This window comes from Melanotaenia boesemani, chromosome 4 (assembly GCF_017639745.1).
Source record: "Melanotaenia boesemani isolate fMelBoe1 chromosome 4, fMelBoe1.pri, whole genome shotgun sequence".
Classification (NCBI taxonomy): Eukaryota; Metazoa; Chordata; class Actinopteri; order Atheriniformes; family Melanotaeniidae; genus Melanotaenia; species Melanotaenia boesemani.
The window spans coordinates 5,497,072-5,512,759 of NC_055685.1; the positions used below are offsets into that span (position 1 = coordinate 5,497,072).

The 15,688-nt window shown below is 41.5% G+C and overlaps 1 protein-coding gene across 7 annotated transcripts in view; it reads right to left on the reverse strand.

Moving 5' to 3' along the window:
• LOC121638221 (teneurin-3-like) overlaps positions 1–15,688 on the reverse strand; it is a 226,750-nt gene that overhangs the window by 71,889 nt on the left and 139,173 nt on the right. For all 7 annotated transcript variants that reach the window (XM_041982854.1, XM_041982853.1, XM_041982851.1 and 4 more), the window contains 6 exons: positions 14,958–15,131; positions 13,452–13,516; positions 5,138–5,257; positions 3,621–3,704; positions 2,843–2,967; positions 367–622 (listed from right to left, as the gene is read on the reverse strand). In XM_041982854.1, coding sequence (XP_041838788.1) covers positions 367–622; positions 2,843–2,967; positions 3,621–3,704; positions 5,138–5,257; positions 13,452–13,516; positions 14,958–15,131 — 824 coding nt within the window. The remainder of the gene's footprint in view (positions 1–366; positions 623–2,842; positions 2,968–3,620; positions 3,705–5,137; positions 5,258–13,451; positions 13,517–14,957; positions 15,132–15,688) is intronic.

The window sequence follows — 15,688 nt, forward strand, 5'->3', positions numbered from 1 at the left end:
AGACTCTACGTTATCACTGTGTATGAATGAATTTCCCTAACACCTGGAATCTTCCCTGCAACCCTGGAATCTTTATTTTCTTATGGGTATAGCTGAACTTTATCACTCCAAGGAAACATAATTTTATAATAACCAACATAATGGTGTAGAACTGAGCTATAGTTAAGACTCTATTGTTGAGGCTCAACACAGATCAACAGATCTTTTCCTTTCCTCATATTAACACGGTGGGTCTAAGCTCAGTAGTTATTTCTAACAGTCCTTAAAACGGAAAATAAACCAACAGCTTTAAGATTAATTCACTTTCTGCATTTTCCTAAAAATATGTCCTCAGTGAAGAGACCCGGTCCTACAGACATGTCTCACCTATGACGATAGTGTTGTAGGAGACTTGTTCTGTGTTACGTCCATCGTTGTAAAACGCCAGATGCCAGATGCCTGTGTCCAGATACTGGATGAAGCCAGCCTCGTGCACGTTGACTGAGCGCGTGTGTCGACCTCCTCTACTGGACTCTTCATCAGGATAACCAGCCAGGTGTGCATATACCAAGTCAGAGTCACTGAGTGCTCGTTTGTCTTTGGAAATGAGACGACTACCGTCCAGCAGCTCCACAAAGTCGTACTGAAACACACAAACGGAAATCTCAGTCACAATCAGTGTTGGGAAAGTTACTTCCCAAGTGTAATATATTTCACATTACCAGTTACTTTCAATTTTAAGTAATACATTTCTTTACAATATTACTCTCTGTATAAAGTAATAAGTAACATATTACTTTTCAGTTACTTTTCACCAAAATAAGCATTTAGGACAAGGCATTACGCAATGAAGGTGCGCAATATTTTGTCATGGTGAATAGTTCTCATTTAAATGTAGTTCCTCATTATTATAGTATGTGTGTGGCAACAAAGTCTAATGAGGTTGCATCAGAAAGTAGTTGTTAATATGAACTGCTGAATTACAATAATGTAATGATATGGAAGAATTAAACGACATGATGTGATACAAACTCTTGTTCTACACCTCATTGTTCTTTTCGATTTCTCTGATGTATTCAAAATAGTGAGAGTAAACCCACTTAGAAAATGTCGAGTCGGTTGCCATCATTCCTCGTCCTTTTCTTCTTCTTCTTCTGTTAATTTAAAGCCGCCGCCCTCGTCTTCTTCTTCTTCCTCTTCTTCTTCTTCTTCTACTTCATATTTATTTTCGGCTGTTGCGCGATGGTTGTTTTATTATTTATTTGTTTGATGTTTATACTGACAGTTGGGATTGTAACGCATTACCGGACTCATTTACTGTAATAATATTACCAAAATATAGTTAGTAACGCGTTGTATTACTTCGTTACTGCCAAACGTAGTATATTAGAGTAACGAGTTACCTTTGTAACGCGTTACCCCCAACACTGGTCACAATACATTCGTTTTTCCATACTTATATGTAGGTGATATGAAACATTCAACTATAAAAACCAAAAACAGTAAATAAGAATAAAAAGAAATGAAAACACAGTCAAATAAAGGGATGGATAAGAAGAGATCTTTAAACAATAATCTGAATATATTTTCACAGTCCACACATCCGGAGCCGCCGCTGCAAGAACTCAGCATTTCTTTGGAGGTTCAGGAGAAAGTGGCTGATTGAGCGCAGAGATCTTCCAGGTGTGTGTGTGTGTGTTAGAGCTATGGAAATAATGTGTTCTTTTATTTAATCAGAATACAAAGGAAAGCTAATTAATTACATACTGAGGTGTTATAAGACTTGCTGAAGTCCTGTTTACGTTGCTGCGTTTTTTTCTGTTATCCTGTGACGTAATTTTTGGGCTTGTATAATTTCATACTTTTAGTTTCATTCATACATCAGACCACAGACTGTATATAAAAGATGGGCGGAGCCTCTGTGACGTCACCCGTAGGTTTCTGAAGTGCAAAGGTGAAGCTTGTTGGGCGTTCCCTCCGTCGCCATCTTGGTAGCGTCACGTGTGTTGTTAGTCCCGGAAAATCCAAAAATGGGCAAAGAGGTGGAGCTGAGAGGGAGACTGTGAAGGTGGGGGTGGATGATTGACAACCATCAAACTCCGAGCTGCCTGTAGCTAAGAGCTAACCAAGCTAACCCCGAGAAGTGGTAGCTAACCAGCTAATAGAGGTAGGGGGCTAAAGCTAAGGCGCGCTGTTAGCCGGCTAAAAACCACGTTTGTGCGGCACGCTCCCTTCTCGCTGTGTATATTGGTTACCTGTCAATCAAAAGGACACGCCCTTAATTATGCCGAATTTCAAGATTAAATAACATCCAAACGGATGAGTTAGAAAAAAATTCACCCCCCTCACAGTTGTCTTGAAGGTAAACTTGACCTGTTAATCCTAAAATGGATTTTTGTACCAGACTTTAAACATGTTTATTTCTGCTGTGAAGACGGTCTTTTTAACATGGGAGTCGATGTTGATTTGCTCTGTTTTGGAGCCAGACCCTAGCGTATGAAGGGGGAGCTGCAATTTTTTTGCACTTCCTCATAGGCTTCACATTTTACAGGCGAAGGTTGCTGTTTGGCACCGACACAGACATGGAAGAAAGAAATAATTGGTCTTTGATTCACAAAAGGGAACTGAAGCAAGAAAAACAAGCAAGAAAAAAAAGGGAAGAAACATGAACGCTACACATCTCCACCAGCTTCAGCTTTTACTTCTACCAGACCTGTGACCACACGTCTGACTGGAAACACGCTCCAGTCATCTCCTCTGATATGTGGCCAGACATTAAGCATCACATCTTAAAGTGAACCATGTCTGGAGAAGTTTAAACTGCATATGATGCAGCCATGTGCTTCGTCTTTGGGAAACCAACCTGTGTATGTGATGGTGGTAGCCCTTTGCGTCCATACACCCCGACCAGAGCGTCTTTTTGGACAGAGATGTTGAATTTGAAGAACTGTGGTTGGTCAATGTACAGCTGTGACCTCCAAAACACACCTTGGACAAGAAAAAACGGTCATAATCTCACACCTGAACATCTCACAATTCCCCTTTGAGTACACAATATATCAATCAATGTATTTATATAACCGATCACAGTCCGTCACACCGCTGTTTTACAAGTAAAAACACACAGAATATCTTTATCCCCAATGACTGCAGCATACTAGCCACCATGGTCTCACGACAGGAGTTAGGAACCACTGCAGGTAGTTTATATCAGCCATGGCCAATGCTTGGGTTTAGAGTCACGTGACAGGCTGGAGGTCATCCTCTTCATGGGCATACTGCTACTAACGTGCAACATGGCATGGGATATGAGAACATGCTGGAACAGGCAGGGGCTGGGGTCCTGCGGGTCCTGCAGGTTTTAGATGTTTCCCTGCTGCAGCACACCTGACTCAGAGCTTGATGTCAAGCTCTGCACAACGCTGCTAATTACCCACTGATCTGAGTCATGTGTGCTGCAGCAGGGAAATGGGTTTCTTCTCATGATGAGCAGATAAACCATCACAGCATATTTTCCTCAAGGCAGCTCCACCTCCCATTAACCAGAAAACTTCGTTGTCTTGTTTAGTCTGTCCTGTCAGAAACACAGAAAGAGAAACGGTCACACTGAAACCACACAACATGTGTGTGCGTGTTTTAACCTGGTGGGACGTCCTGTATGACTCGTCTCCCCACGTCCACCTCCCCCGTGTCTATGGTGTTGTTCTCTAGAAGAAACATCCTCCCTGTAGGAAGAGAAGCAGATACACCTGAGAGCCAGGTAACCATGTGCTCATGTGGAATAATGTGTCTGGAAATCTGAGTTAATGCTGCTCGTTCACATCCACACATCTCACATTTATCCATTTAACAAATGTAAGTGGATAGCAACAAATCAAATCAAATCAAATCAAACTTTATTTATACGGCACCTTTCATACATAGAAATAGCAACTCAAGGTGCTTTACAGAGAGTAAAATCCCCCAGAACCCCAACCCAATAGCAGCAAGCCCACCCCCCACCCCTTCCCATCAAACACACACACATCACAGAGGGTAAAAGGAAGTTAATAGGACCAAGGAAACGCTGTCATAAATTCTGGGGTCTAGTGGTGTGGGGAAACACTGAGATAAAACACTGTAAAACCAAATCTAAAACAATCTAAAAACCAACCCTGGATATAAAAGTAATAGTAATATTGCTAAGACCCATAAAATAAGAGAACCCGTGAAATAAGAGAACCAGAATGATAAAACAAATACATAAATGATAAATAAATAGAAGCTGAATACAGCCTGTGTGTTAAGAATAAATAAATGAATAAATACAATAGTAATAATAAAAGTAATGATTAAAATGCTAAACTAAAAAGGTGGGTCTTGAGTCTGTTTTTAAAAATATCCACACTAGGTGCTCCCCTCACGTCCTCAGGCAGGCTGTTCCACATACGAGGGCCATAGAAATAGAAGGAGGACTCGCCGTGGGTTTTTGTTTTTACTCTGGGAACAGTTAAAAGGCCAGTACCAGAGGACCTGAGGGGTCTCGTGGGCTCATAAGATAAAAGCAAATCAGATAAATAAGGTGGGCTAAGACCATTAAGAGACTTAAAAACCAATAAAAGAATCTTAAAATCAATTCTGAAGCTGACGGGGAGCCAGTGCAGAGACTTTAAAATGGGTGTAATGTGGGCCCTCTTTCTGGTCTTTGCCAACAGATGTGCAGCTGCGTTCTGTACAAGCTGCAGCTGGTTCAGGTACTTCTTCGGAAGACCAGAAAGAAGAGCATTACAGTAATCTAATCTTGATGTGATAAAAGCATGAATCAGTGTCTCTGCACTGGCTCGAGAGAGAAAGGGCCTGATGAGGGAGATGTTCTTCAGATGATAAAAAGCAGTCTTAGTTATGTTTTTAATATGTGGCTCAAAACTGAGATCTGCATCTAAAATCACTCCCAGGTTTTTTACTTGATTAAAATGGTTGAGTGCTATTGTTTTCAGTTTGGCCTCCAGTTTCTCTCTCTCAGCTTCAGGTCCAATCAATAAAACTTCTGTTTTGTCCTGGTTGAGCTGCAAGAAGTTTTCTGCCATCCACCCTCTGATATCTAAAATACAATCTAACAAGGCATCAATGGGCCCGTGCTCATCAGGATAAAGACATTTCTGTTTCAGTAGAAACTCACCATTGTCTGTAGATACCACAAAGGTGTTGGGAGTTGTATCTCTTCCACTTCCGCCATTTTCAAAGGCCCCATAACTCTCGCTCTCCTGGAGCTGCCAGTTCAGACCAAACAGGTGCATAGCTGGCGAGAGGAGGAGGAAGGAGGTGGAGTTAAGAGACAAGTCAAATAAAACAGAGACGCAGGTTTCAGGTCGATGAAAGGCAGAATGAAAATGTGATAGAGGAAACAACAATGGGAAAGAGAGCGGTAACGTCAGCAAGCCCAGCAGAACACAGACATGTTCAACGTAAGGAAAGAAGATTTCAATGGGACTATAAAAGAATCACCCCTTCCACGTACATCTTTCCCTCTTCACTTTCTTAATTTAGATGTGATCAGCCTAAAAACACAGACTGGTTCCCAGCAGCTTTCAGCTCAATCTTCTGCAGACTGTCTGAAAGGAAGATGTTCTGCTGTGGATCTGATGAGGAAACGTAGACCTGATTTCATAAAATGATACTTTTTCCTTTTGTTTACCAGCAAGCTAAACTGACTACCACGTGTAAACCGCCTCGGTCCACAGCGTCAGGCACGTTTCACTCTGAATGATCCAAGTTTCAGCTACTTTCAGTTCAAAGTCAGAACTACAAACTCTTTTTTTAATCTTAATATTTATTTACCCCAAAACTCTAAGTCATTATTTACTGTTTGGTCCAACTGTTTTTATTTATTTTGTATTATGCAAAAAATACATGTAGTGATGGTTTTATGATGAAATGTGATAAATAATGCTGTTATCATGGATCATTGTGGATTTACCAGATAGTCTCTGAATAAAAACTACATTTAGTGGCTGGATTATAAACCTCCTGGACGCGATAGAAATGCCTGGAAAACATCTGTAGGTCGTCTAAAAGGTGATCTACAAATTCAGCAGCTCTATCTGGGCTGAGTGCTCCAGTGCGCCCCCCGGTGGAATCCGGCGGTAACAAGCTCGATGTTACGCTCACGATGGAGCCGGTTGACTGCGGGGTTGAAAAGCAAGTTAATCTCAGCCTTACACTCCCAACCCGAAGGCAGTGGACCACACTGAGAAGGAATTTCGTTGAAATGCATCAGGAATGAACAAATATCACTATCAGAACTATTGTTTTACATCTGTCAGGCAGTGCTGGGCAACATCTAAAACCAATAAGATTTATTTCATAGTTTGTATTTGCTGAAGGGTAAAATAAGATTGATGGGTACTGGGAGCACTGATTGGTCAGAGGAGACCATGATAAATCTATTTGGCTCAGACTGGGTCAAGTATTGAGGGTATGAACATTAAACACAGCTGTCTGAAGCCTAGTGGTGAAGGTGAGAGGGTGGAGAGGAGCTGGTGAGACAACGTTTTCAGGCTTTAACAGGAAAAAACTGTCGAACGATGACCCAGTCTGCATGTGTTTGGTGGAGGAATGTTGCTTCCAAAACATTCCTACAGAATAAACTATATCCTAGTTTAAAATACTTTTAAAGAAAAAGGTAAAAAAAAAAAAAGGTTTGATAAATTTTCTTTTCTTTTTGTAAACTCTTAAAACTGGACCTCATACTGGCTGAAAAATGAGACATAATCAGCTACTACAAAACACTAATAAGACAGAAAAATGGTGATTATTTCCTTGTTTACACCCTAATGTTCACAAAACCAGGATGAGAGTGTATTTTAGGTCAAATTAATGTTAATTTTCATCTTACCATAAAACCTTTGCTCCAAACCCTGCTGTATCTGATACTTGCCTTCCACCCCCTGGTGGACACCTTTGGCACTACAATAATTCTGATCTATAATAAACTGTACATATCTGAAAAGCATTTTTATTTATTTTCTCACACTTTCTTAGAGGGCATAGTAAAGTTTTGCTGTCTTCCATCTTTTTCTGTCCCCTCCGGTCAGGTCCAGCAAGATTCCATAGATTCCATAATTCAAAGTAAATAAATAAATCAGATCATCAGAAGGAGCCTCACATCCATAAAGCTCCCCTTGGCAGAGTAAATTTGTTCAGCACAACGCAGCAACCGGACTATCATTCGGTTTGCTATGATGCTGGACAGGACAGAAAAAAAAGGGCACAATAAAGACTTCAGATTAAGAAAAAATAGAATTTTATGACAACTATTTTTGGGTCAGGTATTAAAAGATTAAGGGGTTAAATAACAGCTGTTATCTAACTCTTCCATGACAGAATCACTGTAGACGATCCAGGTTTACATCTTAGAAGCTGGTTAAGATGAGGATTAACAACTGAACTGACCATCAAAGACAATAGAGACATCTGAAATGAAGCATGGTAGGGAGTTTTGTTTTAACAAATATTTCAATTTTCATCTTGTTTCCTTTTTTTAAATTTATTAAATAATTTAATTTTTACGTTTTAGCAGAGAGAGTAGCGAGGCTCAAAACAAGGAGCATCATTCTTGTCTCCACAGCACATGTGAAAAGGGCAGCTGATTAAATGAGGAAACATTTGGAAAGAGGAAGCCCTGCTGTGGATCCCTGGCGATGCTCAGCTCCACAGTTGTTCCACATCCACAGCTCTCTGCCTCATTAAAGCAAAGACCTGTTGTTCTCGCCTGTTAACGGAGCAAAGGGTCGTGGGAGAGTGTTGGCCACTCGACAAGAAGCTGTGCACGTTTTCTGAATGTGTGTGCTATAAGATAAGAGGATTAATGGCCATGGTAACGTTCGTATAAGAACAGCTCTCTTCAAAATTTTGGGGAATTTTTTTAGGAATTAATAGAAAATTTGAGATATTTTCAGCAGTGAAGGACTAACTGGTCCTTCACATCAGCAACACATCCACCATAAAAATGACCCATCAATTCCCGTCAAACTTCATAAGTGTGCACTGGAAGCCATCTTACAGATATTTTCTCCCCTTGTTTAAATCACTATAACAAATGCACAAATGAACATCCAAAGCATTTCTGGAATCAACCTTTTGTACCCTGTCAGCTCTTTACGGAGCCGTTCAGAGTAAAACACTGATCCCTGTTCAGCTTTGACTACAACAGACTGAGAGAAACCCGGCAGACGCCTCATTCACCACCTGAATGGTTAAAACTAGAAACAACCTTGTGTGTTTATGCTGTATGTTTGTTCAGCGGGGCATCTTTCTGTTGCTAATGTGGTGAATGTTGCACGCTCACGTCCGTCTACCTAAAAATGTCTGCTTTCAGCTCTGACTTCATCAACAAGGCCAGTTTATGCTCTACGTACAGGAAGGAGCATTTAAAACATCTTCTGCATCATTTATGTTCGTAATTTGGTCTGTTTTCGGGGTGGATGCGTATCCTGATGCAGAAAACATAGCACCACCGGAAAACCGCTGGGGAAGGTGTTGAGCATATATGTGAAATGCAAAGGAAACAAAGAAGAAGAAGAGGCCGCTGCAATGTGTTTAATATCTGGACGGACACCACGTCTCTTTCTGAGAATGAGCATTATTATGATCCTCCATCGACTGCATGTTTATCGTTTGAACATTGGCGGTGAACTCTGCACTGCCCCTTGTATCAGCTAGCAACCATGCTAACGTAAAGAACACCTGAACGTATGAAGGCAGTGTCACCTGAAACTGACATACCTGTTTACGAGCATAAATACGCATTTACTGCTACTTAACCCTTTACCTGCCTGCTCTACTGTTTGAAGTTTTTTAGCAAGCACGGCTGTGAGCTTATGCAGGCGCATCTTAACAGACCGCTCTCCTACTCCACAGTTACAGTGTTGTTTCCATCAGACGATGTCTGTTATGCAGATGACAGAAGCAGTTATATACTCAGTGTCATGGTCGCTCAACCCTTTCTCCACATGTCTGCTCCAAACTCAACCTTTCTAGTTGATGGTTACGGGCCAACCATGCAGTGGTTTGTTTTTCCCGTCTCTCATTCTCTTCTTGTTATCCTGTCACCTCCAGCCATTTCAGGCCAGGGGTCGTCCAGTCTCTGGTCTGGTTCTGCTGGAGGTTTCAGCCCATCTGCTTGCTAATATGGAACTGTTAAGTTTCATGTAGTTTCCTGATGTGTGGGGTTTTTTTATGCTGTATATATAAAATTCAGTTCTTGAATCTTGAATCTGGTTTTGGCTGATCTTAAAGAGCTGTGGTGAAGAAGCTGGCTCCACATGGTGCTAATGTTGTGTTGTACTGGATCACGTGGTCCACACCTGTTCAGTCAGTGAGGAGAAGTTGAATGTGTGTTTATTTCTAACTGTAATTATACAGTCAGCTCTGCATTGGCCAGTTGACTGTGCTAAGCTTTGAAAGTTCAGGACATGAGTTCTACCTCTCAGGTAACCAAACATCCAGCAGCCTGACACGTCTCCCAGTAACACAGCAACAACTGACATCGACCCACAGAGCGGTCACATGGGGGACAGCTAACAACCCTCCACTGCAGCTGCCCTTACTCAGACTCACATAGAGCTGCATTTATTTTTTCCAAGAATGATGTAATCTCAAACCAATCGCCCGATGCCGATTAGCTCTAAAAGGCTAATAAATATCCTGGTAGTTACCTAGCAGAAGAAGGAATGAGAGCAGCAAAGGGACACAGCTAGAGCAGCTCCGTCAGGGTGAATGGAACCAAACTACCAGAGATGGATTAAAACAACCTAAATGTCCAACCGTTTACCAAGACAGCATGAAGACAAATAAACCCTCTCCTCTGATAGATGTTACATCCTGAAAATGAAGGTTTGATTTTAATGCACTGAGATTAAATCATTCCCAGGATTCATGTCGGAAAGGATTTCAACTGGCTAGAACTGTGTGTACATTTATGACTGCAGCTGTAAACGAGTATTGTCATAGTCCAAACAGGTTTTTATTTTTACTCTCACTGTCAGCATGCTCGGTGTGGACTGTATGAATCATCACATTGTTCACAAATCTGAAATGATTCATTCATTTACTTTTTTATTCCTATGAAACCAAATTTATCTCCAGGCAGGATCAGAGGAAGGCCAAACCGGAGGAACAAAGCCACAGTAGTGGAAAAGGAGCAAATGTTTTCTACGTCATAATAGCTGTTTGTGCACACCAGAGGAACTGTGTATGTGTGTGTTTCTGTGTGTTTCTGCAGTAGGTGCATGTAGCGCCTGGAGTTTATGTTTCTGTGTGTGGTTTTCTTTTTACTGGAATGCGGGGTGCCCAAGTCCAGTCCTCAAGACCTACTATCCTGCAACTTTTAGATGCAACCCTTCTCTAACACACCCTGATCACGTGAATGGCTCGTTAACACACCCGGATCACGTGAATGGCTCGTTAACACACCCGGATCACGTGAATGGCTCGTTAACACACCCGGATCACGTGAATGGCTCGTTAACACACCCGGATCACGTGAATGGCTCGTTAACACACCCGGATCACGTGAATGGCTCGTTAACACACCCGGATCACGTGAATGGCTCGTTAACACACCCGGATCACGTGAATGGCTCGTTAACACACCCGGATCACGTGAATGGCTCGTTAACACACCCGGATCACGTGAATGGCTCGTTACCAGGCGTCAGCAGAGCTGAATGACATGAGGACGAGAGAACCCGGCCACTTGATTCAGGTGTGTTAGAGAAGGTAGCATCTAAAAGTTGCAGGGTAGATCTCGAGGACCCGACTTGCTGTTTTACTTCTGTAATGTGTTAATGCCTGTGTTTGTGTGTGTTTGTCAGTCATATAATCCCAGGAAACCTTTAACAGATGGTGTTAATGAAAAAGGCAAAAAGATGCAGAACACACACACCTACACACGCAGTCCTGCCAAGTCCAGGACCATCTGAGATCCTTACTGCTGCAGGTCATTGTGGGAATCAGTGACCTTTAAACATACCACTCCTTCTCCTCTTCCTCTCTCCTGTTCCACGTTGTCCAACCACAACAATCCAACAGATTCTCTGAATGTTTAAAACGATGCAGAGGAGAATTTTCTGGAAATCTTTAATGTCTGTTGAGGTTTTCCAACCTTAAACTAACATTTTGAAGTCTGAACTCAAGCACAGGTCTTGCTGTCAAGATTCAAATCAACATTTTCAGCTGAAGTAAACTGGATTTTTTGTGGGCCTGAAGAAGTCTTCCTGTCCACAGGACATCGTCCACTTCGCTGGAAAAACTCATGTTTGAGGGGAAGTCGGTTCAGTTGTACGGCTTCATCGCTGTCTATTTGTTTTGTGTATTTACATGAAACATAAATAACCAACTTAATAACCAATAATAATCTCTTATGCCTTAAGAAAGTTAATAACTCCAGTTTTGCCTTTGCATTCTCAGAAATGAGCCCCTCTGACACTTGCTGTTACTCCCAATTATTCAGCTAAGATAAAGGAAGAAAACATCCTATAATCAGCCTGAACTGCACATTTGGTAAATATCATCATTATGAGGGTTTTTCTGAAGGAAAAATGATTAAAAACATCATTTAATATTATGTGGGGAAGGGAGAGGAGTCATGCTGAAACTTGGAGCGAATTGCTTAACATGTCATTGTAGACATTTTTAATCCATCAGAGGATTCAAGTTGCAAATCACCTTAAAATCTACCTGACACACTAGTCTACACCTCTCCTACACCACAACCGCAAAACCCACAATGCTCCGAGACAAGCCTGTCGCTGAGGTTTACATCACCAGCGCATCCAACAGGTTGAAATCACTGCGAAGGTGAAGGGTGGAAGACAGATGTGTTCGGATCAGAAAAGGCAGGAAAGAAACATGTTAGAAAACCTCCAGGACGCTTTGATTACCAGTAAATGAAGAAGGCTTATACATCAAAATGTCTTTTAAAGTTCAGTGTGACTATATCTTGAAACTGAAGGCATTAAAACCAGGAAGTGACCAACATAAACATTTAAAAAAAGAAAGGATTTGTAAATCTACATCTGAGCAGGCTCCAGACTGCGACTAAATGGTCGCATTTTGTGACTAAAATGTGAGACAGTTCGAGGGAATTTTTCATCTACTCGCACAATGGCGACCAATACATATGTCGGTGTTTTTCTTGTAGGAGTTATAACTGAATTTATTTTGTCGCCAACAAACTTCTGCTCCCCTCTTCAGCCCAGTAGTTCAGTAATGCACAAATTAGCTGGTGGTTTGCCGACTCAAACTACCTTCAATATGAGAAAAGGAGACGAACACCAACGAAGAAGACGACAGCCAATGTGTGTGTGAGCGGGACGAACGACCACTGTGATTGGCTTATGTGTGGAAAGAGGCGGGTCTTGGGGGAATTTATTTTTCCTCAGTGTTGCCAACTTAGTGACTTTGTCGTTATATTTAGCGAGTTTTCAGACCCCTCTGGCGACTAACGACAAATCTAGCGACTTTTTCTGGTATTATCGGAGACTTTTGGAGACTGACGTGATTGAACGTAGTTTATGCTTCCCAATGAGGAGCGGGTGCTGCGCAGACCCCTCCCCCATCCAAAAGCAGTCGTACGAGGCTTGGTCTTCTCGCAGCAGCTGCATTCAGACTGAAAGTTAAAAGTGTTGTGGCTTATTGCAGACTCATAATCAATAAACAAAATACACTAAAAATAAAGAAAATATTAACAGAATTATTTTATTTATTTATTTATTTATTTTTGCTGTTCTAATCATTTTTAGGTTGTCTTTTTATAATTTTTTGCCTTTCCCACTGCATCCCTCTTTATGGCAGCATCCATTAAAACTATATGTACTAGGCTGATGATGCTAATTAGCGACTTCTAGCAACTTCTAGGACAGCCAATAGCTACTTTTCTTACTGAGGAGTTGGAACAGTGGCTGGAGAGGAGCATCAGTCCCTGAAGCTGTTTATTTCCAGGAACTACATGGACCAGTAATACCATGCCCTATGGGGGATGATGGTGGCAAAGTTGCCGTTCTGCTTCGACTACAAAGTGAAAACCAAATCAAATCATCAAATCTGATTTGATTTGACAAGTTCTATGTCTATTTGTGCGGCCAGTAAGATTTTTTTTAATGTTATCTCAGCTGCTGCACAAAAAATGTGAATTGTAAACATTGTCATTTCTGAATTTATTGTTCAAGTATTTATAACTAATACAGTGAAAATGAGAGGAAATGTGAATATTTGCTATGCAAGGTGATTTCAGTGTGTGCTCCTAAATTTTCTGCTTGCGCTCCTAAAAAGTTAAGTTAGGGACTCAACAGAAAAAAAGTTAGTCTTGAGCCCTGCATCTGAGCCAAATAACCCTTCACTGGTAGATATGAAAATATTCGTATGATTGGGTTGTGTATGTTGTGTTCATGGGGAAAATGATCTGGGAGGAAAGCAGGTGTGTGTTAGCTTACCTATGCAGTAACACAGCAGGACGGAGAGCAGTACCGACAGACCAACTGCACTCAGAGCCGTACACCTGAGAGAGGAACGAACAGAAAGGATGTCACCCACATTAAAACAGCTGCTACAACTGTTACACGGTTTATTTCCTGCACATCCTTATATTCGTTCCCACTCCTACAATTCAGCTTCCAGTCTCTGGAAAAAAAAGCTCCCAATCTGTGGAAAAATGTTCCCAAACTGTGGAAAAAAAGTTCCCAATCTGTGGAAAAATGTTCCCAAACTGCGGAAAATGTTCCCAGTGTGTGGAAAAAGTTCCCAATCTGTGGGAAAAAAGTTTCCAATCTGTGGGAAAAGTTCCCAGTCTGTGGAAAAAGTTCCCAATCTATGGAAAAAAGTTCCCAAACTGTGGAAAAAGTTCCCAAACTGCGGAAAACGTTCCCAGTCTGTGGAAAAAGTTCCCAATCTGTGGGGAAAAAGTTTCCAATCTGTGGGAAAAGTTCCCAGTCTGTGGAAAAAGTTCCCAATCTATGGGAAAAAGTTCCCAATCTGTGGAAAAAGTTCCCAAACTGTGGAAAAAGTTCCCAGTCTGTGAAAAAAGTTCCCAATCTGTGGGAAAAAAGTTCCCATTCTGTGGGAAAAGTTCCCAATCTGTGGAAAAAGTTACCAAACTGTGGAAAAAGTTCTCAGTCTCTTAAAAAGATTCTCATATCTGGACAAAGTTTAAATTAACAGGAAAAAACTTGAAATCTGTGGAAACAACTCCAGTCTCATAAAAAAGCTTCCAGTCTCTGGAATATAGTCAGCATTCTCTGGAAAAAAAACTTTTTAATCTCTGGAAAAGCTTCCAGTCTCTGTGCTGCAGCTCTGTTTCTCTTTCAGAAGAAGCATCTCATTTCCTACGTAAACCCTTTTTGCTCTGTTGTTGATCCTTAATCAGGCTGCCACAGTTCCCAGTCCACAGGTGTGAAGGCAGTGTGCTTACCTGCTTCTGGTGTCTGCAGCTACCTGTGTGTTACCTGTGTGTTAATGTCAGGTGTATACACACCTACAAGGAATATAACTATAAAAAGGATTATCGTGCTTCAGCATCATAGAGAAATGAGGATACCAGGTAACAGAAGGATTACATAAATAAACATAATCTGGGCATGACGACTTGGAAACAAAGAACAATAATATACATATCTATTTATGAATGAAGCCACCTGTACATCCAGATTATACTATATTCAGGAAATATTTAATGATGTCTTATTATTAAAGGGGCATTATTTTGGTACTGTGTTGGAGAAAACGAAAGTCTGTTTACAGGAAGCTGAACTCTGGTGTGTGGTTTCAGCTTCCTCTTCATGACGGCTGCGGTCAGATCTGATGCACATTCCAAGGTGGACCGGTCTACCACAACTGAACCGGGAATTTAACTTCAGTGATTCCAGATATTTACCTCAGTTTTATTTTCATGGTTCTTTTTAGAAAGGAAAATAAGTCAGCAAGGATAAAACATGCCATCTTACCGCCATGAGCAATACTTGGATGACTTCTTGAACTTAAAGGCGGAGCGGGACAGGGTATTCCTTGGCAGCGGCCTGGTGGGGGGGGAGTAGACGGAGCCTGTTGCCATGGTGTAGCCAGGAGTGGCCGTGGAGAAGAGGGGGGTGGTGCCTGTACCAGTTTTAAAAAGGAAATGCCTGGAGGGCAAAAGAAGAAGAAAGCAGGTGAAACAACTTTTCATCAGGTTTATTCTTGTTTTTATATAAAAACAATGAAATCAGCTAAACGACCAACAGTAGTGCCTGGTGGGGCCCCCTGGTGGCTGCGGCAGGTAACTTTGCATGTTTTGATTATAGCTACAGGTTAGGTGCTGCTACGTAGTTCCCCTACATACCGTAGTACATATTACACTCATGTTTACGGCTACGTCCTCTCTGCAGGGCTTCATGCTCAGTTCCGACGTTTGGCTGGGATCTGATACGGTTGTTCACACTGAAATCTTCTTGTGATCTCCATCAGACTCCAGTGTGAACAGTCTGCGACCCTGAAGTGATGCACGGAGGAAGACCTGATGGCTGCTACACACGATGTGACAAAAAAGTTGGATTTGAGCCACTTTTGTCTGCAATGCGGATGTAGCCTGAGACGATTCTTCTTCTAAATCTAGTGTTTTCTTTAAATACAAACAATCTGCAACAGCTGTCACGTTTCTGTTACCGAACCTGACCAGTGGAAAGAAAAAGACAGGATGTGA